Source organism: Ruditapes philippinarum, unplaced genomic scaffold, assembly GCF_026571515.1.
Source record: "Ruditapes philippinarum isolate M1 unplaced genomic scaffold, ASM2657151v2 ctg638_1_1_1_1, whole genome shotgun sequence".
NCBI lineage: Eukaryota > Metazoa > Mollusca > Bivalvia > Venerida > Veneridae > Ruditapes > Ruditapes philippinarum.
The window spans coordinates 75,881-102,166 of NW_026861796.1; the positions used below are offsets into that span (position 1 = coordinate 75,881).

General features: G+C 33.9%; 1 protein-coding gene across 1 annotated transcript; it reads right to left on the reverse strand.

Moving 5' to 3' along the window:
* Nucleotides 1-9,035: 9,035 nt before the first annotated feature.
* On the reverse strand, nucleotides 9,036-17,514 carry LOC132716820 (uncharacterized). The gene is made up of 2 exons (XM_060700157.1): nucleotides 17,219-17,514; nucleotides 9,036-12,051 (listed from the first exon to the last, which is right to left on the reverse strand). The coding sequence occupies exon 2, from the start codon at nucleotides 12,020-12,022 to the stop codon at nucleotides 10,085-10,087; it is 1,938 nt and encodes a 645-aa protein (XP_060556140.1). The 5' UTR covers nucleotides 12,023-12,051; nucleotides 17,219-17,514; the 3' UTR covers nucleotides 9,036-10,084.
* Nucleotides 17,515-26,286: the final 8,772 nt, after the last annotated feature.

The window sequence follows — 26,286 nt, forward strand, 5'->3', positions numbered from 1 at the left end:
TCTTGTGCTCACGACTTAATAACTCGTGTGCACGACATATTATATCGTGTGCACGTCATAATTAACGTGTGCAACAGTCAGTTATCTCATGCACACCAGTTAGTTACTCGTGGCCACGACACAGAATCTCGTGCGCACGACTTAGTTACTCGTAGTCACGACTTAGTTATCTGTACGTACGACAAAGTTTCTCTTGCGCACCACTTAATTATCTCGTGCACACGACTACGTAATTCGTGGTCACGACATAGTATCTCATGCGCACGAGATAAATAAAAACAAACACATGTAATCTCTGTACCATTGTAAGTTTAAGGCCGAAACATTTACAGAAAGTAAATTTCCCATTTTTTTCCAGGAAAATAATATTAAAATGAGGTTATAATTGCTTTTAATGATTATGTTATTAAAAATAACTTTTCATTTTGTACCAGTATGAATCCAATATGAACAGTCAAGTCAAGTCAAATAGTTTATTGGCATAAACATTTTACACGTTCATTGCCAACTTTTATGAATGGCGGTTTATAATTTAACATTAAAACATTGCATATACAATTACAAATTTTGTAATAAATACATGTACAAAACATACATAATATTTAAGTACAGAAAAGTATGGTAATGGATTTAACATAGCTACATTATTACAGGCAAATAACAGTGAGACACAAAAAAACCCATTGATTTTCAGATTAATATTGTTTGAAAATAAAGAAAAAAATTCTTAACAGAAAACCAAGCGAATTTAACATAAGTTTTATATTTTATGTCCATGCATCGACTAAATTATCATTCTGTTCTTTTAGATACATAATTTCATACATAACTGTACCTGGGGTTTTCCCAATTCTAGACCAAAATTTTACAATAATTGTCCATTTAATAAATTAAATATTTTAACTAAAGTTTCTAGTAATGAATAACCACCCTCTCAATCGTTATAAGCAACGAATTGAATTACATAAAAGTGTGTTTTTGTGCACAAAGACATATAAGTCATTAGATTCGATTAGTACTTAGATAGCTTAATCGCATTCCTTTGATCTGTTAAACACTTACAAATAAAAGCTGTCGTTCTATGAATATTTACGCTCTTCCTTAATTAAATTCATTCTATTGATTCCGGCGGATTAAAATTGGTAAGTACAATTATTTCATGCAATATGTCCTTGATATTTTCATTAGTTTTCAGGACTTTCCATATATATTAGAAAAGGAAATATAGATTAGGAGTACATGCTGTAAACGAAGCGTCCATGACAGAGTGGTTAAGCTTCTTAACCACTTGCCTCTCACCGTTGTGGGCACGAATACCGCCAGGGTCTTAGTAAGCTACTTGGTCTGGAGAATACAGAAGATGTTGAAGGACAGTCATTGGTTTTTCTTTCACAATAAAAATAGATTACAGTAGATCCTTCGTGTGCAGACGCTTTAAATCATTGCATTGTTTACAGAAACACAAGAACCACGAGCTAAATAACAAAATGTTATTAATATTGCATTCGATATTGACCCACGAAAATATAGGCCTAACACCTACCTAAAGCAGTCAAGCGAGAATATCGAGGTTCACGAATAGCTTATGATCACGGGGAGGAACTGTTACAAGAAGGATGGGGTTCTTCTTATGATAACTTGTCAGGGTTTTTATGATTACTGTCACGGAGTTCGTCGGAAAACATTTGTATATACTCAAAACCACCAGATTTTGGGCAAGAGGCAATAAAAATGGCCTATGAATTAGTTTTTGACAAGTTATCATAAGAACTCCATCCCTCGTGTAACAGTTCCTCCCCCGTGATGATTATATTTCTTTGAAAGGTTGACAAATTAACCAGGCTTTTGGCGACATTTTGGATACATTACGATATATTTATTGGTATGCAAACGGCAGTTCAAATCATCTTCATATACAATTATCTAAATCTAAGGCGCTCTTATTTACCACATTAAATTCATTATTGCACAGGTTATTGTTAAACATAATAATAATCAAATTACCTTCGTGAATCAGATATTCCGATAGTCAAATAATTCGTGTGATCAGTCCTGAGTCAGTTTAAAGAATGTCATTATGCTAAAAATAGAACATGAAATATCCTTTATGGCATGTTAAACGTTGCAATATTCAATAACATTTAATTTTTGATCTATATAATATCCGATATTAATTTTGTATAACTCTAATTTTATATGCTATACCATAATATTTATTCTATCCTACTAAAATATTTGTTTATCAAAAATTATTTGTGTGCGATAATTTTCTGTATATATTTCTATATTTGAAAATAAATATTGTATAATTTAAAATATTTACCGGGTATTGGATACAGTACTGAAAAATATTTATTCGATAATTTGAATCATGGGATAGAACACTTAGCATATTAAGCCCCGCCTATAAATTAGGCACGAATTTCTGATAAAGCGTTATCATCTTGATAGACTATAGTGTATTGGAAATAATCAGCGCCCCTGTATATGTCACTTGCAAATAGTGCATATGCTTAATCCTCCTTATAAATAAATATGCATGTCTAAAAATGGAAAAAAGATTTTAAAGTCTACAGAACATACGAGGGATTATAAAAAATAAACCGAACTGGGGCTGTCAATTGGAGAATTTTCAAAGTAACAATTATTGTTGTATATCACAATTAATCGGAAAACTGTACCATATCTAATTTGATAACGCAAATCGCTTGTACGTAACAGCGAATTAAAATAAAAAACATGGCAACGCACACCCGGCGCAGCGCATAAATTTGGCGGACAAAAGGCGCTTTATGAAGCGTATATTTTACAATATGACACAATTAGATTTCAAAATACGCTGGAACTTTGCCACGTTGTCAGAAAAAATTACTTCATTTAAACAACATTAATCTTTGCAATCACAATTCATATGCCACTTGTAAAAGAAAACCTCGCGTTTAAATTATGCCGTCGGAACGTCACGAAATTCGGTCAATAAGAAATTGTGTCAATAGTAAATCGAGAAACTGTCTAAAACATAGAAGTAATTAAGCGATAATGAAAAAAACCGAAAAGGTTAAGGTTGTCACAGCACAGTTTTTGATTGAAATAAATGATTAAGAAATGGTGATTGAGAAATTGGGAAAAGAAAAATAAGGAGAGGCAGAAAGAATAAATTTTCAAGGACGTTGGCGACGTCAATCGCAGGGAGAGACGTTGAAAAGTGGTAGGCGATTGACTGCGGACTTTATAAACGATGTTCGACAGTAGCTACGGGACTGTGCAATCAACTCTAAGGAATTTAAAATGATCAATATTAATGCAATTATTATCACACTGGCCAAAGCTTTTACAGAAGCGTATATTAGGCATATGAAAAACCATTATTTTACGATTGCATTTCCTGAAGACTTAAAAATCTATTTCCATTTTACATATACATATTTATTTATGAGGAGGATTAAGCATATGCACTATTTACAAGTGACATTCACAGGGACGCTGATCATTTCTACTACACTATAGCCTAGTTTATCAGGATGATATCGCTGTATCAGAAATTCGTGCTTACTTTATAGCCGGGGCTTAGTATGCTAAGTGTTCTATCCCATGATTCAAATTATCGAATAAATATTTCTCAGTAGATCTATACATTATACAATATATATTTTCAAATATAGAACATACATATAGAAAATTATCACACACAAATATTTTTTATGATGAACAAATATACAGCAGGATTGAATAAATATTATGGTATAGAATATAAAATTAGAGTTATACAATATAAATATTGGATATAGAACAAAAATTTTAATTTATTGAATATTGCAACGTTTAACATGTCATAATACTTAGTATTTCACGTTTGCGCGCAATCGTGAACATCCTCAATAACCTTATCCAAAGACTGGCGAAAAGGGCCGAAAAGTTGCAATTGGTTTTGTTCTATTTATAGAATTTAATGATTTACGCTACAGAACGCTTCTTATTGATAATTTGCATAACATTGTATGTTAAACCATAAAATATTATATTTATATTTACATATTGGTACCCTCTTGTTTGAGTACAATAACATTTTAATAATTAGAGATATGTTGTACAATTTTCAAAGCAATACAACACTTGCATTCAGACAGTTATTCTGCATTGTAGGAATCATCAGGTTTCCCTAAAAAACAGCCCCCTCCAAATTGATCCCTTACATACTTTACTCAATAAAATTATTCTTTTCTCTCCATGAGTAATGATTGATTCAGAAATACCTCCATTTTTTCAAGTCTATAATTGTCACAGGACGAGATTAATGTGCAGCCCGACCGAGACTCAAACCTGGGACCCTGGGAATAGCGTACTGCGGTTCTACCGGCTTAGATATCCGGCCGCCTACAAATTACCTCCACTGATTAGAGAAAGAACAGTTCAATGCCATGATATGATCATTTTTTGAATAATTTGGGATTCGATCTTACCACAACTTTGGGTCTCCTGAAGAGTGTTTCACCATCTTACTACTATGTATACCTTTTAGACCTAATTGTTCTGGAATTTCATTCATTAAACACATTATCAGGGGATAAATGGGAAATATGTCATCTGTCATCGTTTGAGGTCTGTACAACAAGTATTAAGAGATAGAACATGTCTTATCCTGTAAATCTAGTATTAAGTTGAAAGAATATAAGAAAAAGTAGCATTCACACATTAAGATTTGCTTGCACATCTTAGTTTTAATAGGTGTTGTACTGCAAAACAAAAAACAAACAAACAAAAACAATCAATGAAACATGCAAACAAATAGATCTAAATCTGACAAGCAAAACTAATGTTGTTCATAATACATGTACCTTACTACTATGAAGACCTATTTTGCTTGCACAATAAATATATGATGCCAGGATTTTGGCGTCGTGCCTGAATCATCTAGCAGCTGAACACATTTATAAATAACAGAAACTTTATATATAACTATGTTATGGATAAGCATGGCAAAATCTGCACATTTTCTTTTTTTATATTTATATAGTCAGAGGAAATGCTTTCGCCCATTGTATGTTAACTTAGAGGCCAGCATTTAAATAACTGTAGACTGTATGTACATTTTTGTTTTAGATCATATGAGTTTGTAGAGGCAACATATCTATTATATACGGCATGTACAATAAGATTGATTCTCAACTTCAATGCATTAACAATATATTCCCATGTAAAGTTTGACAAGATAAAGCGAATTATAAAGTTACTGTACTAGATCTTATTGCGAAAGTAATCTTTGCAATAAATAAGATTAAAAGTTTCATAATTTTATGTCTACTCACCCGTTAGACTTTGTATGACGCATTTATTTACATTTCGATGTTTTTGTTGTAACTAAGACGAAATAGAAAGTGAAAGTATTTTGAAGTTTAACAACCTTTAAGATTTTTCGGGGAGCATAAAGTCGCCGGGTTGTCCGTCCTTCCGTCCGTCAGTCAGTCCGTCCTTCCGCACTCACAGGACAGTAATTATGTGGCTAGAGGGACAAAATGTAACTGTTCTTTCTCTTTGATGCCATTCATTCTATAATGCTTTAATGTGGCCATTTTCTTTTGTGTGGCTAAAAAGGACAGGAGAGATAACAATAGAGTAGCCACATAATGACCGTCCTGTGAGAACGTCCGTTCGTCAGTCCGTCCGTACGTCCCGAATTCGTGTCCGGCCCATAACTTCGTTATTTCGTTATTTGAGGTCGGATTTTACAACTATTCACAGAAATGATCACCATATTGAAACGACGTGTCGCGCGCAACATTTGGGTCGCTACCTTGAAGGTCAAGGTCACAGCATGACCTTGCAACAAAATCGTGTCCGGCCCATAACTTCGCTATTTGAACTCGGATTTTACAACTATTTCACAGAAATGATCCTCATATTGAGACGACGTGTCGCGCGCAAAATTTGGGTCGCTTTCTTGAAGGTCAAGGCAACAGCATGACCTTGCAGCAAAATCGTGTCCGGCCCATAACTTCGTTATTTGAAGTCGGATTTTACAACTATTTCACAGAAATGATCACCATATTAAGACGACGTGTCGCCCGCACAATTTGGGTCGCTACCTTGAAAGTCAAGGTCACAGCATGACCTTGAAGCAAAGTCGTGTCCGGCCCATAACTTTGCTATTTGAAGTCGGATTTTACAACTATTTCACAGACGTGATCACCAAATTGAGACGACGTGTCGCGCGCAACATTTGAGTCACTACCTTGAAGCTCAAAGTCACAGCATGACCTTGCAGCAAAATCGTGTCCGGCCCATAACTTTGTTAATTAAAGACGGATTTTAAAACTATTTTACAGAAATGATCACCATATTGAGACGACGTGTCGCGCGCAAGTCGGTAGATCAATCTCATTTAGTAGAAGTACAGTGCAAAGAACAGTAATTCTGCCTTGCCTTAGTTTGGAATTATCACACTTTGAATTTTGTCTGGGACATAACTCTTAATCTATAAAAGATATTCTTTTCTGTGTCCAAAACATAGTCGGGGAGCATTACCCGGTTCAACCGTTGCAAAATATAATTTCAATTATATACAATACGGCCTGCTTAAGAGAGAAAATTTAGAGGGAAATCCTCACGTGAAAACAGTCAATATTCATTGTACTTTGCAGTATGCATACATTTTATAATAAAGGCACTTAGATAGTAACTTTGCTTAGTGGTTAAAGTAGATTATAAAACTGCATGTTCGTAACGCCTCTTTTCATAAGTAATCGTGGCGTTTATATAATTTTATATACATGGGTGCTGTTAATGTATGAATAAATCTCACCTTTTTCTAAAAAATACGGTGGCACAAAGGTGACACGTGTGTGTTTTTATTTATCTCGTGCGCACGACATACTATGATTTAGAATCTCGGGGCCACGATTAAGAATCTCGGGGCCACGATATAGTATCTCGTTGAAACGACTTAGCTATCTCGTGGCCACGACTTAGTAACTCGTGGCCACGACATAGTATCTCGTGCGCACAAGATAAATAAAAACACACATATGCCACCTTTCTGCCACCGTAGTTTCTACCATATTTGTTAATTTATTTTTTCCATTTTCAACAGAACATTTAAAGACGGTCCTGTCTCAACCACACTTTAATAAACCCTTGTATCTGCATGACCGAGTGGTTATTGCGTCGGACGAATAACCATAGAATCGCTGCCCGCATGGGCTCAAACCTCATCAGGAGAGAGCCGTTGTTTTCTTAAACAAGAAACCACACTCATTGCTCAGTTCTTGTTGGTTCCAGGAACGGGTTCGAGAGTGTGTCTTTAAGATTTAAGCCTCCTCCTACACAATCGAATTAAAATAAATTCTGGATAAACCAAATCCGTTGAAATCCTATTCTCTCTTGATGAACACTACATAGTGTTTAGGAAATACGTAAATTATATTTGTTATATCTTGTTTAATCCCTGATATGTTCACTGTCCTACACTCTTTAGGGCTTTCCGGAGTTTGAGGGTTTCACAGGATAAAACTCATTTGCCTGACTTGGTAAAGCAATAAGAATTAAGATAAGTAGAAGTAGTAATAAAAAATCAACATAAAGTCCATTTAAGGTTTCGAAACATCGCAGATATTTTGTAACAGGAGCAAAAATATTTATTATTTCATAAAAGATAAGTAGAAGAGGTAATAAAAAAATCAACATAAAGTCCATATCAGGTTTCGAAGCATCGAAGATATTTTGTAACAAGAGCAAAAATTTTATTATTTCATGAAAGATTATACACTTAAAACACTTCTCTTTAATACGAACTGTACACCAAAATGTCATTGAATCTCCATATATTGATGTAGTTATTAAACTGGATTGGTCTACAATGAGCACATTTTCCTTAAGTTTTTTTCCAAATATTGATAAAGAACAATAACTCTGGTAACAGCCTACTCGAGACAAATACAAGTGCTTTATCAAGACACTAATAAAACAATATGTTTCGAAATATTGACTGTTACAATATAATTGACCAACAGTTGATACTGGAAAATGTTTAGGATAAATTATGAATCTGCGAGAAATATGAAGAGTGTCCGACTATTTTTCATAAATAGAACGTTACTGGTAAAGGCCGATTGGTATTTACATAAATTGCAGTTTGCCACGCGAGTAATTTATCGTTTTTGCGAACTAAATTATTAAATTGAAAGGAGTTATGGCCCGACGTAAACATATTTTGACTTTTATCTGTTCATGCACTGTATACTCTTAGATGGGCACAATGTTACTTAAATGAAATTATCTTTTTAAAATTCATAACAAGACTCAAAGGTACAATGACAGCCATTTTATTAATCATTCTATTTCTTTTCAACTGAAACAAATACTTTTTTCTCATATTAAAACGAAACAAGAGAACCGCATGCGGTATTTTTTATCGCTCTAACAATAACAAATTTATTTTTTTATAAACATTCTTAGAAAAAAGGAACACAGCTCCCAGAAATACTGTTAATAGGAGAATTTAATTACATTTGTATCTGATAAGTTTGCATTGTCATTTCTACAAAGATTCATAGCAAAAATCGGGCACAACTTCAAAATTATGCCCCTTGTGAACAACTGCATCGTGTCATCATCGGCAAGCATATTAAATTCCGTGTTGATACCTTTTGAAAAAGTGTTGAAAAATGGTGTTCAATAAAGTGGTTGCACGAGGACGACGATTACGATGGCACATGGATCATAAAAGTTCGGCATATTCTGCGAAACACACGAGTTAAAATGCCATCAACTAAACCCGCAATGATACTCTATGCATTTCATGCGTTCAAAACGATAAAGATGTTGCTTTAATAGGAAATTATACACAGTCAACATAAAATTACAATATCGATTTCTTTTCTTTCCTTTGTATTTATAACTTCATTTATATAAAAAGACTACATATGTATTTCATTGAAATACTGACAGATGAAGCTGATCTTAGCATTCTATATAGTAGAAAAAAACATTACAAATATAACATGTCCGGTCTAAGGCCAATCATGGACGCGGTACAAAAATTAAAGTTTGACTTTTTATGTACTGCACTCTGTCAAGCAATAACCGTTTTATAATAACATTTTCATTTCTTCCAAAATTAGGACTTCAAAATATACAAGAGCAACACCTCACGGTAACAAACACACTCTTTGTCTCATAAAGACGGTTGGTTGGTCTGCAGAGGTTGTTTCGTAGAATTAATTCACTAATGGTGCTGAAAAATTAGTACTTTTGTGGTATGGATATTTAAAACTGAAAACAAGATGAGTGCCGTCACTGAGGAATGTATTTTTAATTTTTTGTTTTAGTTTATTTTTGTTTAGTGTTGTTGTTCTTATTTCTACTTTATTTAAGTCCAGTGATTGATTTTCGAGTACTTTAAAGCCTTATACAGGCAGCTCCTAGTCAACACAGGCTGTTTAGCCAAGCCAATAAAGGTAATGTTTACAATAGACTCATGTGACCCATTGAACAGAAAAACAAGTATCTTTAACTGCAGTTAAAACGTTGAATTACCGGACAAATGAACTCTAAATAAAAAAAATCAGCATTTGAAACTTAAAATTTGATTAAATGAATAACGCCAAGGGGCGACAATCGGTAAATGTTTAACCTTAAGTCATGCAAGTAGCTATCCACATTTGGAGAGACAAAAAAGTGTTTAGTATTGACAATATTCTAAAACTCTATTCACGAGTATTATAGTCATAAATAATGATGAATAAATATTTTAACATGAAATGCTAATGGATAGGAATGCAATAACTATGTTTATTTTTCTATCGTATCACTTCACCAAATACATTGATACATAATGATGAATAAATATTCTAACATGAATGACTAATGGATAATAATGCAATAACGATATTTATAGTTCTTTCGTTTAACTTAACCGAAGGCGTTTGGGTATCAGTTCGGAATCTTACATTACTGCGCATCACAATTGACAGTTCCGCTAGATCAGCGCATACGTCTTGCTTGGTGGGTAGTTACATTCTTATGGCCGGCTAAACAGATGATTTTTAATTCTGCCGAAAACAGAATCTGTATAAAAAGTCACTTAAAGTTAACTGTTCAGCAACAAACAAAAATTCATAAAATTTTTCAAAGGAATTTGCTGGCCTCTAATCAATCTTGCCCGATCAACTCGAACTGGTTTCGGATGACAATGTACCGGATGGTATCTCAAAACTGTAACATTGTCAGTATTGAGATTTACAAATTGCCTCACCTTTTTCACGGAATCTTTAACAGTGACAATCTCCAATTTCATTTTCCTTTCTCCACAATCTTTGTATACAAGTATTCCCTCCACACCTTTAACTCTTACAGCGTCTCCAATTTCTATGTCGCTACTGAGATGTGCCTCCATCTCTCCCATAAACAAGGTACTGAGATGTTTCGATTGACCTCGACCCTCTAGAGGAGCAGACGATTCACGTGACGTGTCGTCTGCGTCATCTGTAGTAAAGGATTGTTTTACTTTCGCCCAATAGCAAACGTGATCGGAACGGTTTTTAGTCACATGCCATTTCCGTTCACCTATTCTCTGCTTTGCCCTTAGGACAGCAATTTCAGGCGGAAACAAATTCAAATGATCACAGTCATGACGGTGCAAGATAGGAAAATATTTTTTAACCAATTTAAATGAAAAGTATTCTTCTTTAACCTCTCTAGTGGTAAACAATTTGTTTAAAGCATAGTGAACAACTCGAATCTTGCCTTTCTCATCACTGCTATTGGTGTGAACTTCCGTAACAATGACGTCATGGGGTAGACCCCAGTATTGTATAGTAACAATATCTCCGATATTTATATCATCGAGACGTTTTATTGCGGTCTTGCTGCACCCGTATGGGGCCATCAGAGCTTTTCGTATATTTGGGATGTAATGTTGACCAACCACCGACAACGCTATCAGCGCAAAACAGCCCACCACAGCCGGAATCGATACGCCGCTACTCAATATGAAAAACGTGGCTATAGAGGTGATTCCATACACAGAACATCTAGCCCATAGATCCTTTACACTGTTTCGAAAACACGAGGCACATATTTCACTCCTGGCGTACTTATACTTAAAGTATATAGTCATTATTATGCAATATAATACATACATAGCAGCAGAGACGCTTAATATTGTTGTTGCACACGGCATGCTGTTACCCACTATCTTCGTAATTTCATCAGAGGACTCAAACAGTATTATGAGGCATTTTACTATTCTGCTTGCATTTCCAAATATTTCAACAAGACGCGTCTTCATCTCCATGACTTGTGAACTCTCGCCTATTGCGACAATTTTCTTTCCAATTTGTTGCCAGAAATACAAATCTCTATGGCTCTTTTGTAGTCCTACCACACACCATGTGGCAAAATGTTCACAGTTTGTTGTAACCACATTGTAAGAACTAAACCGTATGAATCTTGATTCACTACGAGCATTTTCTTGGTCATTTAGCGCTTTCTCCGCTCGTTCTACCACCTGTTCTCGCGTAAATCTTGGATGTTTATATTCAACTATGTATAACTCATCATTTACAAGAGCGAACTGTGTCTCCGTCTCACAAAGCCCTAGTTCACCGCGTTCATTTTTCCACATGTGGATTAATTTCAGCTCCACGATTGACCTCCGGTCATCCTTAGCTATTATATCTTTTACAATGGCATGGTGCATGTATAGCCACTTCTGCTTTCGGCGTTCAGAATCATACTTGTTGCCAACTTTGTTACCAGGCATAGTTATATGATGGCCTCTCCGAATTTGTGACACCCTCTCCACACGTACATGCTCCACACATTTTGCACAGCTAACAATTGGTTTAGCAGACGATGAATCATCAGTATCGTCAAGGTGATTGCTTATTATCTCACGGTTTTCTTCTGGTCTGACACAAAAGCTGATTTCGTCGAAGACTTCAGAAAATGAATCAGAACGTTGGTCGTCATTACTTGGGTAGTTAAATGTTTTCTCCCGCGTACAGAGTTGTTTACTTAGCGCCATGGCTTGAGATGTCCAGGCCTTAACATCAGCTGAAATCATATTAGAAATTTATTTAACATCGACCAAATAGTGAAAATGTTACCGTATTAATATTGTAAATATGTTAAACTATATATTGTAAATATGTTTTTTTTTATAGTTTTCAACTCATTTCATTTTGATAACAATATTGTTATCAAATTAAAATTGGGTAACATATTTAACATATGTATGTGTGAATAGACTCGCGTGTTGCCAATGCTGTCGCCTTACGCATGTTATTTGTAATCAACTTTGAAATAGCGAGGAATGTTATTCATCAATATCACCGATCTCGCCGTGATAATGCGTATAGAACCCGTATTTGTACAAGCTACCCACGGTTTATCAAATGTAAGAAACCCTCTGAATGATTCCTGACCACATTCCAGCACATTGTTTTCCATAACTGCGACAGAGGGATGCGGTAAACACTCAAAAATAAAAACAAAAAGATTTCTTACAAGTCTTATACAGTGAAGGTGACATGTGTGTGTTTTTTATTCATCTCGTGCAGAGGAGATACTATGTCGTGACCATGAGTTACAAAGTCGTACGCACCAGAGATACTATGTCGTGCCGATGAGTAACTTATATATTAGGTCGAAATATTTAGGTCGTACGCATGAGATACCTTGTCCTGGTCACGAGTTACTAAGTTGTGCGCGTGAGATAATCAATTGGTGCGAATGAGATACTATTTCGTGGCAACGAGTTTCTAAGTCGTGCGCACGAGATATATTAAAGTCGTGGACACGAGATAATTAAGTGGTGCGCACGCGATACTATGTCGTAGCCACAAGTTACTAAGTCGTGCGCACGAGATAATTATGTCGTGCGCACGAGATACTAGATTGTGGCCAGAGTTATAAAGTCGTATGTACGAGATAATTAATTCGTGCCCATGACTTAGTAACACATTACTACGGCGTAGTATCTCGTGCGCACCACATACTTATCTCGTGCGCACGACTTAGTAACTCGTGTGCATAAGATACTATGTCGTGGCCACGAGGTACTAAGTTGTGCGCACGAGCACATATTATCTCGTACCCACGACTTAATTATCTCGTGCGCACGACTTAGTAACTCGTGATCACAACATAGTATCTCGTGCGCACCACTTAATTATCTTGTGTACACGACTTAGTTACTCGTGGCCACGGCATAGTATATCGTGCACACGAGATAAATAGAAGCGCACAAAAGTCACCTCTGTGTCACAGTAGTCCTCTGTCCTTAGAAATATATATAATTAAAGATTAATTATACTCAATATATTGAATGCTTAAGGTCACGTGGTATAGCCACATAGTATTTCTCAGTGTGTTCTGTTACAGGTGTTAAATATAATTGGTCTTGTATACATCAGGAAAAAAAATCAAACAATGGTGCTTTAGCAATGGCATTTTAAAAACGTGCATGTAAGTATTTGTAATGAAATGTAAAACTGTTACAGCCTTAATAAAACCATATCCTAAATGACGCTCCACTTCCCTTTGACAAACTTTTCGGTAACTTCCGTCAATATTTATTATAGCATAAAATCGGCTATTTTCCCCTCTTTTGCCCATGTCATAACGGGACCAAAACCATGTGTTAACATATTCACGCGCCCTTGTTATAGCCCGGACTTACCTATGCGTAATACATACAGGGCCAAGTAAACAAACAAAACAATGACGATTTGGCCTGTCTGCCAAAGCTTTATATTGAAATTATTGATTCGAGGGCCTCAATTGCATAACGGCAGCATTCAAGTAACTATGCCGGAAATACGGCGTATAGACATAGCCGCTAATCTTGGTTGTCGCCTTTTCTAAGAAATGGACAGTTGTCAATGTAAACAAATAAATGTCATTCAGTTTAATTAACTTACAAAACAAGATCACACAAAATTAATATGAGAAAATGTTGTTTAATTTATGTTTATATTGACAAATGTTCTTTATATTTCTTTGAGAGAATAATGTTTAGTACCTGATATTCTTTTATAAACTTGTGAGCTTGAAAAGAAACGACTCTGATGTCACTGGTCTTTTTTCTACCGTCAATCTGAAATCATTCTAGGAATTTCTGAGGGTCATGTCTTGTCTTGGGCAGAGTAATTTAATGTTGTTTTTTCTTGAGTTAATAAAATCCCTAATGTTAAGCTTTGTTAAATCAATTAAAATTCGATTTTTCGAACGGTTCTGAGCATTTGAATTTCCCAAGTAGTTGGCCCCGGAAAAATAAAACGCATACGTAAAACATGTAAAATTCGATAAATAACGTCCAAGCACAAGGATTTAATGTATGTGTTTTGTATTAAATATACTAGTACATCATGAATGTTTAACAAAATGCTATAATAGCGTCAACGCACGTTTTTTCGTGTTATAAAGTCTGCAGAGTCCCTCGGAACTGTTGCAGCCCTCGCCCTACCGGCCTCGGGCAGCAACCGTTCCTCGGGACTCTGCAGACGTTATAACACGAAAAAACGTGCGTTAACCCTATAAAAAAGCACGTTATAAGATCGTACAGCGCATATAATCCTTTTGGAGTCAAAGCTAAATCGAAAAATCTAATTCTCAGCTCATATGAGGCTAATTTGACCCGAGTTTGATTTTATATTTCACTAAATACGTGTCAGATAATGAATATTTACAAGTTTCAAGGAATACGTGCCTGATAATGAATATTTACAAGTACATGTATCAAGAAAAAGGTTAGAATTTTGTGAATTCTTTTTTTTTTGTTAAAAATAATCACCGTTGCTCGCGGAGGAAAATACACATACACGTGCCTTTGGTGCTGTGATTACACTGTGATCACAATTTTATTTTCTAATATGCCGTCCTGAAGTTTATTTTAAGCTGTCAATGTGGTTTTATATTAATGTAAAAAATATCTTTTTAAGATAAAGTATGAGAAAAAGTTTAACAATTAGATTCCACTCGGACATGTGTGTTTGTGTCTTTCTCACTGTGAAATATAGTTATGCCGAAAGCCTCATCATTACGGGTAATAAAACTTAATTGATCTTTGTGAACGTAATTTATGGTATGTGATGATTATGTTCTTCACACGTCCAAGTCGTATCAACATACTTGTTGGGGGCAATCAGTCCTGAAAGTCATTTATGTTTCAATCAAATCAAGTTATCATTCGAAGGATAATTCCTTTTTTCATTAGTCATTAGAAAATTAGAACTGCACTTACCATACCCGCCCACGTTTATTGCATAATTACTGTTATACGGTCAACGAATTTTTAGGTAATCTTCCAATCAAAATCATAATATTTCAGATCTATTTTAATGTTTATTCATTAATGTTACATATGTCCAGTTAGTCTGATACAATTTAAGGCCGGGAGTACGAGGACTTACATGCATGTACGTTATTATGATTGACACTGCTAATAAAGTTGTATGTCGGATAAATCAAAGGAAGCGGTTATTGTTAAATTGTAAAATATATATTCATGTCGGGGTAAGTGATATTTTTATGAATCGTTACTTCACTGAAATATTTTTCCACCGCAATAATGACTTTATTCCGCAGTTAAACTCAATCGTATTTTAAATCTATAAGAAAGAGAATTTCAAGGAAATTAATGAGCTGACAAATCTTATTTTATATGTTCTAACGACACTTGTTATATTGTCCTGGCAACAGGGAACACTTTCAGAGCTTACTTACTTTAAGTGATTAATCAATAATCACATTTATTTTTTCAAATGTTATTTTATTTCCAGCGTCAAGATGTTTTCCAAGTATTTCTAATTATCCATATATGGGCTGATATACATTAAATAAATCAGAATAAACACTAAATAAGGAAGATATTACATCACGCTGGTATCATTGTTTAATATAACGAACACTCTATAAGAGTATATGGTTAAAAGACAATTGCTCTTTTAAGTGGATGTGTGTATGGTCAAATTAAACGTCGTCACTAATAAATTTTCAAAAGCGTTATAAATCAAGTTTTCATTGTCCAAAAATAATAAAAATTTGTCTTGAATAAATCAGAAAAGATTGCGTTTTGAGAATCTTTGAAAAAAGGAAAATGTCAAATTTGACCACTATGTTGGAAATGTCATGTCACGGCTCAAATATGTGCTAAAATGTAAAGCGGGTATAATAAGTAACTGTACTGAGTATAAAATATATAAAATGAGCAGTGAAAATGATTTATTGCCTTCATCATCTTCATTGTAGTATAAAAGTAGAACGAGTTCAATAGAATCATATTATAAGAGCCTTGCACTACCGTTTTTACACGTGCCTTTGGTGCTGTGAATACACAATGATCACGATTGTGTATGCTGTCATGAGCTGTTAAGAAAGACCACCTATTGACAAATACCCATTTTGCTACATCCTTTGGTGTTCTTTAAAAACAGGGTTTTCTTGTGAAATGTACACGTAAAAGTAGTTCATTTTATATTATTGTGAAAAATTGCGTTTTTTGTAAGATAAGTATGAGAAAAACAATTAGATTCCATTCTAAATGAAAATCATATGGTTTGATTTCTACTATTCGTTTTTACTATACAAATTGTTTAGTTAAGATGATCCAAAATCATATTGATTTCACGCTTTATAAGATTGAAACAATGAACTTCCAGCGTTGTCCATTGTGATGTCCCAATATAAATAATTATGGGAGCTAAGTAAAATTTAGAAACTAGATTTTATCAAGCCACTTCAAATTTGTTATATCTGATTCCTTAATGTTTATATATAACAATGATTTAAATTATATTAAGTCAAAAAGTCAGAAACTGATATTGATTTATGCCTTGAGTATGAATATATAATGCCTAAACAGTATATTCATGGTATTTGCTACACCCAGTAAACGAAAATAATACTATACCCGCAGTACACTTGCCGTGTGGATTGTTGATTTCAGTTTAGATATATTAACAACAATTTGTATGAGGAAAACTGCCCATTCAGAATATTTTGAACAGAATTATTTGGACGAGATTAAAAAAGAAACTAGATTTTTTTTTTGTACTTTGGAAATAATTTCTTACGTAAACAAAAAAGAACGTCAAATCATAATTTTTGTTTTGTTCATATTTGTACATATATCAAATCAGGCATGTATTAAAAAGAATCTAAAATCAAACTTAGGTTAAATTATTGTCATACGAGCTGAGAAATACGTTTTTTTTCTTACCTCCGGTAATTTCCTCCGACTTAGTTTTAACTCAAAACACGGTTATATCCGGTGTTCCTTCTTATACCGTAAAAAAGGAAGAATAATAGTCGAGTTGTTCTGGTTGTAAGGTACTCAATGGAGCCTGATTTGTATGATATATATTTCCAGTAAAATATCTTCTTCACCTGTCTAATAATATTAATACGAATATTAATTAAAACACACACGCTGGATTATTTTAACAAAATTACCTCTTTGAATCAGATATAACTATTCTGATAGTGAACAATATGGAGTCTGTAATAAGAGTGGTATTGAACTGAATATTTCATAAGATTAAGAGGTTAATAATTTTATTTCTAAGTATACTCACTCTGGGTTTCCTTCCCGTTGCACTACATTTTGAAGGATGTTGATTAAATGTATGACGCAGATCTTTTTACATTTCGATCGTTTGTTAAAAGCCTAAAGGGAATGTCACTTTAAGACGGAACATAATTTAAGCTTCTTCCTATACAATCGAACTAAAATAAATTCTGGATAAACAAAATATTTGGAATCCTATTCTCTTTTGATGAACACTACAAAGTGTTTAAGAAACACGTCGATTATATTTGCATTATCGTGGTAAACCCCTGATATGATTTCTATCTAGATACGCATTCAATGCCCTATCACCTTTAAGGATTTTCGCGGTGTGAAGGTTTCACAGAATAAAACTCTCCCGTCTGACTTATTTAAGCGCAAAGAATTAAGATACGTACTAGAGGTAATGAAAACAAAATTAATATAAGTTCAGCGGTAGGCGATTTCGAAATAAGTCCATTTAAGGTTTCGAACCAAAGCTGAAATATTCTAACAGAAGCAAGATAGTGATCAATTATTTCATACAAGATTCCGTAATCAATGCAGTTCTTAGAGAGACTCTTTCTAACGAACTGTTTGTCAAAATATCATTGAATCATCATATTTGGAAATAGTATTGGTCAACTATGAGCAGACTGTCCATACGTTTTCTTTTCCTTTCTTCGAAATATTTATAAAGAACAATAAAAATGTATCCTTTAGGTATATTTAATACATGTCATGAGAAAGCATGTTGATTAAGTTTTTTAATTGATTTAGTATGATCTTTTATATGATAAATTACAATATTTTGTTTTAGAATACTTTATGATTCGCTATATAAATATATGTAATATAGGATCACGCTAGCAACATACTTAGTTGTTGTATCACAGACTTTCCGCTGTAGATTATTTCACTTTAAGACGAAACAGCTCACCAGTGCTTCTTAATATATCCGAGATGTTCCAAATTTTATTCTCCAAAACGAAATGTTTTATTAATTCTTTTTATAAATATTCTTAGATAAAAAGAAACACAACTCCCAAAAATATTGTAAGTAGGAGAATCTCATTGTCTGATAAGTTTGCATTGTCGTGATAATCAAGTATTCCAAGTTTCATGTTCATATCTATCATAGCTTTGAAATTATTCTACTGAATAAGCTTTTTTTGACAAAATTATTAAATAAAAAGGAGGGATAACTGCTAAAGTATAACTTTCAGATAATTGCCCTTTGTCTCAAATTTTGCCCTGTCGTGATAGTCAAGTATTCTAAGTTTTATGTTTACGTTTCAAAGTTTAAAATCTTTCTATTTTATGCGCAATTTCTAAAAAAGGAGCATTACTCCGAAAATATAGCGACAAGAGCTATGCCCCTTGTATTGCAACTGCATCGTGTCATGATGTGGACGCATATGAAATTTTCCTGTTGATACCTTTAAAAAACTTTATGAAAAATGATCTTCAATAAAGTTGTTGCACGACGACGACGATAACGAATACGCATGGATTATGAAAGCGCGGTATTTCCTGCAAAACACATGAGCAAAAATGCCATCAACTAACCCGCCATGATGATACATGTATATACGTTTTATGCATTCAAAGCGATACAGATTTTGCATAAATTGGAAATTATACACAACATAATGTTCATTATTTATTTCTTTCCTTTGTATTTGTAATATCATTTATATAATTAGACCATTTCATTAAAATACTTAAAGATGAAGCTGATCTTAGCATTCTATATAGTAGAAAACACATTACAAATATAAAATGTCCGATCTAAGGCCAATCATGGACGCGGTACAAAAAGTACAGTGTGACTTTTTATGTACTGCATCCTGTCAAACAATGATCGTTTTATAATAAGATAATTATAGTTATTTTACCCATAAAAGACACAAGTATATCAGTAATTACTATTCAATGTTTCCTAGTATTTCTCAGGCTCGTATTTGTTGTGATAACAGTAATACACTATTTAATCTAGCCATTTTTGTTAAAGTAGTAATGATGAAATTTCACTAAGTCATCTTCATTATTTACTTCTATGCCATGTTTGTATTATTATTTGTTGTATTGTTTGTTTGTTCACTGTTATGCCCTTAAGAACCATGAGTTTTTGTTAATAAATCAATTAAATAATAAATGTACCTAGCTGTGTAGGTTACACTTAAAAAAACATTTTATATAGCAAGTATACCATGCTTATTTCTATTTTAATGTTAAGATTATTATAATACAAGATATATTTGAAAAGAAAGAAAAAATATTTCCTCCAAAATTAGGACTTCAAAATATACTAAAGGAACAAATCACGGTAACAACCAAAATCTTTGTCTCCTAAAGACTGTTTGTCTGCAGAAGTTGTTTCATAGAATTATATCACTTATGGTGCTGGAAATTGGTTCTTTTGTGGTATGGATATTTAAAACTAAAAACAAGATGAGTGCCGTCACTGAAAAATATATTTTTAATCATCCTCGCCGATAGAATTCGGAAGGGGATATTGTTTTGGCGTTGTTCGTCCGTAAATCCGTCCGTCTGTCTTTCCGTCCGTCCGTACAACTTCAAGTGACGTTATTGGGTGAATATCCATATTCATTCCGTACAGACGGTACTTGTGGGGAATCAGGTTGCTTATGGGGTGCAAATACGATGCGTATTGGGTTTTAGAGATCAAAGGAGATCAAAGAAAAAAACCATAATGTCAACTCAGTAGAATTGTCCATCCGTCCGTCCGAATTTCATTTCCGCTCTAGTTCTCTGCAACTACTGGCTGAAATTCAACGAAACTTGATGGGACTCATCAATATCAAGAGGAGATGCGCATATCGTCAGCTTGTTCCAGTGAAAGCTTTTAACTCAGAGTTATGACCCTTGATTAGTTATGCAGTATTCATATAGAGCAAAAATCGTTATCGCGCTACTTCTTTGCAACTACTGGCTGGAATTCAACGAAACTTTATGGGAACCTTCAATACAAACAGGAGATGCGCATATCGTCACCTTGTTCTGGTCAGACACTTTTACTCAGAGTTATGGCCCTTGATTAGCTCTGCAGTATGCATATAGAACAATAATCGTGTCCGCGCTACTTCTCTGCAACTACTGGATGGAATATGGGAATCATCATAATCAAGAGGAGATGCGCATATTGTTGGATTGTTCCGGTCAGACCCTTCAATTCAGAGTTATAGCCCTTGATTTGTTATGCAGTATGTATATAGAGCAATAATCGTTTCCGCGCTTCTTCTCTGCAACTACTGGCTGAAATTCAACAAAACTTTATGAGAACCTTCAATACCAACAGGAGATACGCATATCGTCGCCTTGTTCCGGTCAGAAACCTTTACTCAGAGTTCTGGCCCTTGATAAATTTTGCAGCATGCATCTAGAGCAATAATAATTTTCGCGCTTCTTATCTGCAACTACTGATTGGAATTCAAGGAAACTTTATGGGAACCTTCAATATCAGCCGGAGATGCGCATATCATCGCCTTGCTCCGGTCAGACACTTTAACTCAGAATTATGGCCCTTGATTAGTTATGTAGTATGCATATAGGGCAAACTTTATGGGAACCTTCAAAACCAATAGGAGATTCGCATAATAATGCCTTGTTCTGGTCAGACACTTAAACTTAGAGTTATTGCCCTTGATTAGTTAAGCAGTATGCATATAGAGCAATAATTGTTTCCACGCTACTTCTCTGCAACTACTGACTGGAATTCAATTAAATTTTATGGTAAACATTACTACCAAGAGGAGATGTGCACAATTTGTTGCCATGTTCAGACAAGACCCTTCATTACAGACTTATGGCCCTTGATTTGTTATGCAGTATGCATATAGAGCAATATTGCTATTTCTTTGCAACTGCTGTATTGATTTCAACAAAACTTTATTGGAACCATCGTTACAAAAGGCAATTTACATTTCAATGGCATGTCCAGATATTACTATTTAACACGGAACTATGGCTCTGTAAGTGCCCTGAATATTTATCATGTATAAAATTGTTACTGTTTACGCTATGATAAATATATATAAATAAAGCCGTATGTCTTCAGTTGTTGTGTTAGTAATAACCAGTACTCGGCAGGGGATATAAATTCAACGAATTTTGCTCGTTTTTCTATTTTTTAGTTTTATTTTTTTAGTTTTTTGTTATTTTCATTTTTAGCTTTTTATTTTTGTTTTAGTTGTCGTAGTTGTTGTTTTACTTTATTTAAGTCCAGTGATTATTTTTCGAGTACTTTACAACCTTATACAGGTGGTTTCTCTTAGCCAACACAGGGTGTTTTGACCTAGCCGAAAATACTACAGTATCCCCATAATGGTGTTATTGGTGACGCCGGTGAGCGGCGTCGTCTCTTATGGAATGCTTTTTTCTTTTGGCCTATGGAAGGAGGTGTTATTACTAGTATTATCAGTTAATGTCATGTTGTGTTAATTAGTTTTATTTTGATTCGTAAAAATAAGTAAACAAATATGTTGTTATATTTGTATTTAATAACTCACTGTAAAAAGTATGTGCATTGTGATATTATTTTCACGAAATTGCAAGCTTAGTTTAACAGCTTGTCCCTTAGCTTTGTTGGCAATACTAAAACCCGGATTTCAAATATCGTTGTGGTGTACATTGATTCCGTATTCTTTTTCATTAATTTGTATATTTTTTTAATTTTCCTACAAGAAGAACGTTCACCTGCAATGAGTATAAGGATTGGTAATTGAACTTTAATTTACGGTTATCCGATTGCTTTTATCCATATTACGTTTATCTATAATTGCGCAGAAATGATTGTTTTACAAAGTGTACCAGCATCCTGATGTGAAATCTATCCGATTTTCTTCAGTTACTGCTGTCACATGACCATCTAACTTTTTATGAATACTTTTTACCATTTCTTTGCATGGCTTGATAAAACTGACCCTGCAACATTTCATAATTTTGCTGTTTAGGGTGTTCTTTTGGGTTTCAAGTTTTCTCTATTTTAAGAGGAAGTAACTCATGTTTACTGAATTATTTGTTCTTTTCTGTCTACCTTAGGTAGTACTTACTATTTTTGATGAATAAAATTTACCAGTTGTAAGGTCATCAAAAGCATTGAGGAATATTGATGATTTTCTTTGACTGGCTTTATATACCTTATACTGTTTGTTCAGTTAGTACATACCTAGAGGTATTCTCTACAGGAATCTTCTAATCACTAATCTTTGGTAAAAATGAAAAGTAGAAAATTAAAGCTATGTATATAGGTGTTCATGTCCATATATTGAAACAGAGAAAGGATAACATAAAGGATAACATACTTAAGTAATCAATTTAAAACTTGACATATATGCAGTAAGTTGTTCTATAGTAAAGTCTAATGTTATGTGCATACATGTATATCTTAGTATATAGATATGATGACACTTAAAATATTTTTGTTTTTAAATACTTACCGTTATGACTTTTTTATAAAAGGGATGGGACTTGCATTTAAATTTATATATGATAATACATGCATTGATTAGTCTACAGGTTATTATAGTTTCTATAATAGAGTAAAAGGATTATTGTAAAGGGTGACTGAGCCTGGATATTGTGGTTTATCTTCTGAACTTCTGAGATTTGGAAGGTTATATAATGAACTATCGAGAATTGAGGTTAAATAAGTGTCCATTACTAGTGATGGCAGGGTCCATGGTGGAATTCCACACGGTTTCATGGCAATATAGATATATATTTCAACTCTCTGTGCTAGTAGGTCAGTGCTGGTCCTTTAAGGGAAGAAAATGTCCTAAAACTTGGATCAGGCAATATAATTTATTAAGTCTCAAAAAATCAAATTCTGAATTGTTATTTTATTTTTTTCTAACATGTGCATAGTTTGAAAAGGGCAGCTCCTGTCTTTGTAATGGAGGCACACCGGTCTTAACCTCCAGGTCTCGGGCAGAGACAACCCGAATACAGACCTTTCATAGAGTAGATTGTTGCTTGCACTTGAATAAATTTGTGCACTAATTTTATAGCAAGTGGTTTTTTGCACATAAAAACCGACGAAGTACAAAAAGTAACCGGGCGCCAGATGAAAACATGAAAATATATCACAATATTGTTTGTTGTATGTTAATGTTTTCGCCCGGTGCCCCCTGATGCAAAATACAACATGGCATAAATCAGCCTCCAAAAAAATTCAATCAAGAAAAAGATTAGTTTTTTATCTGTACAAAAAATTAGATATTGTACATGTATTAGTACAGTTATGTTCACTTTCAAATTGACCTGTTATAAATAATGGTACAACCAATTACTGTCTAACCCCTATTTTATTAAAGATAATTATACAATTTTTAATTAAGACTATGAGTAAGTTTTTTCTTATATGTTTAATTAAGAATAATTCTACATGTTACATGTTGATTAAAAATTTTAAAAGTATCTGTCACGGTATAGAACTGTTCACTATTTGGGGGAGAAAATGTGTAAGCGGTCAGAAAGCTCAATCGCTATAGCCGTGGTATAATTTTTCTGCGGGTCACAGGTTCGAGTTCTGGTCAAGTTGAAAGTTTTTCTCATCCTGTGACTGCATATAACCCCCAAGTTTAATTCACTATGCTCTATAAACATCAGAAATTCAAGGACACAAATCAATATAGTGGGGAAATATGTTATGGTTTAGAACTGTTCACTATTAAAGAGAAAATGTGTAGTCGGCCGGATAGCTAAATTGGTCTTCTGACAGTCATGGGTTCTAGTCATGGTCAGGCAGTTTCAATCAAGGTTCAGAAGCGATTTTAAGTGACACATTTTTGATTTATTTAACAGATTGTATTAAATTTGAAATGGACAAAGGCTTATTGTATGCATGATACTTTTAGATCCACAAAAGGCATTTGATACAGTTGACACTAAATTGCACATGAAGAAGTTCTTCTACTTCTTCTCCATGAAACTTTAAGCATCTGCCATAGGTAATGACATTCTTACATGGTTCAAGCCTTATCTCTGATGGTCAGCAGCTGGTGGATGTGGCTTGTACTCAATTATTCTACTACTGCTACGAGTACCTATGGTGTCACCCTGATGTTCATTTTAGGTCCTCCTTTATGTATTATATATGTCAATGACATGTCTGCAACCCTAAGCAGTAAGCTTTTATTATATGCTGATGACTCAGGTATCCTTGTATCTGGTAAAATAAATCTGAAGAATTTTTTTCTTATGGCATGAGTCTTATTAGTGATTGATTAATTGACTATAAATTGTCTTTCCATCTTGGCAAGACAGAGTCTATTCTTTTTGGTTTAAGTTTCAACTTAAACAGGGTCCTAGCCTCCAGGTCACATGTAATGGTATTGATATAAAATACACATCTTTTGTTAAGTATTTAGGTGCAAGACTTGATAAAAAATTTTGGCGTCGCCTTTGATGCTTTGCATCAATGATTTTCTTGTTTTTCTCATTGAACAGTGCAAAATATCAGTTACTGCAGTAGAAAATGTTGAATTACCGAACTTAATAAGCTCTTAATAAGAAAAATCTGCATTAATTTTAACAGTAAGATTTTATGAAACGAATAACGTCAAGAGGCGACAATCGTTAAAGTTTAGCATAGTTTATTTATTTAATCATGGCATATTACATGCATTTGATTAGAACTACAAAGAATATATAAAAGATAAACAAAAACACGATGAAAGGTTCATAGCACAAATGCACACAAACACTTATCGAACAATGAGAAACATATAATTATACAGATTCCCTGAAAAATAACAATAATTAAAAACAACCAAAAACATCTATATAATGATATTCAGTCTAACTTTGGAGAGTGAGTTTATCATTTTTTGTATTTTTGTCATTTCAAGGGATAGTCAGGCAAATTAATGACAAAAATATAAAAATGATCTTATTTACTCAAACCACGCTAAACTGACATTTGTTAAGTCACCGTTTTCTGTATAAATTTTATATATTTTGGGTTTGAAGCTTAAAGGGAGACACAGGCAAACTTTTAATTTCCACGTTTTGAATTTTTTCATTCATTAACCTGTAAATGTCTTCAAAATGAATACACTTTGCAGTCACAGGAACAAAACTGTTCTCCCTAAAAAGAATAAAATGGTGGTTTCCTAACCTGACCCACGCGGGTCAGGTTAGAATGTTAAGATTTCACAATAGTTGTCACAGTGAACACTGGAAACGTTAGAGAACATGTCAAATGAATGATTTAGGTTTGTTCCAATCATACTATATCCACCATATCTGTAATTGTAAGTTCCAGGGTTTGTTTAAGTCACATGACTTGTTTTAGAACTACTCGGCGATTTTGTCCGCGTCTAAATTTCATTCAACATACATTTTTTGTCCTTCAAACCCAAAATATATAGAATTTATACAGAAGTTCATGCTGGGACTTTTACAAATGTCAATTTAGCGTGATTCGAGTACATAACTTAATTTTGATACTTTTGTCACTAATTTGCCTGAGTATCCCTTTAAATATATCATCATATGTTGAACGAAATTTAGACGCCGACAGAATCACCAAGTAGTTTTAAAACAAGTTATGTCACACGAACAAACCCTGGAAGTTACAATAACAGATATTGTGGATATTGTATGAGTAAAACAAGTCTAAGTAATTCATTTGTCTTGCTATTGAACGTTTTCAGAGTTCACTTTGACAACTATTGTGAAATCTAAACATTCTAACCTACCCGCATTTGGAGAGA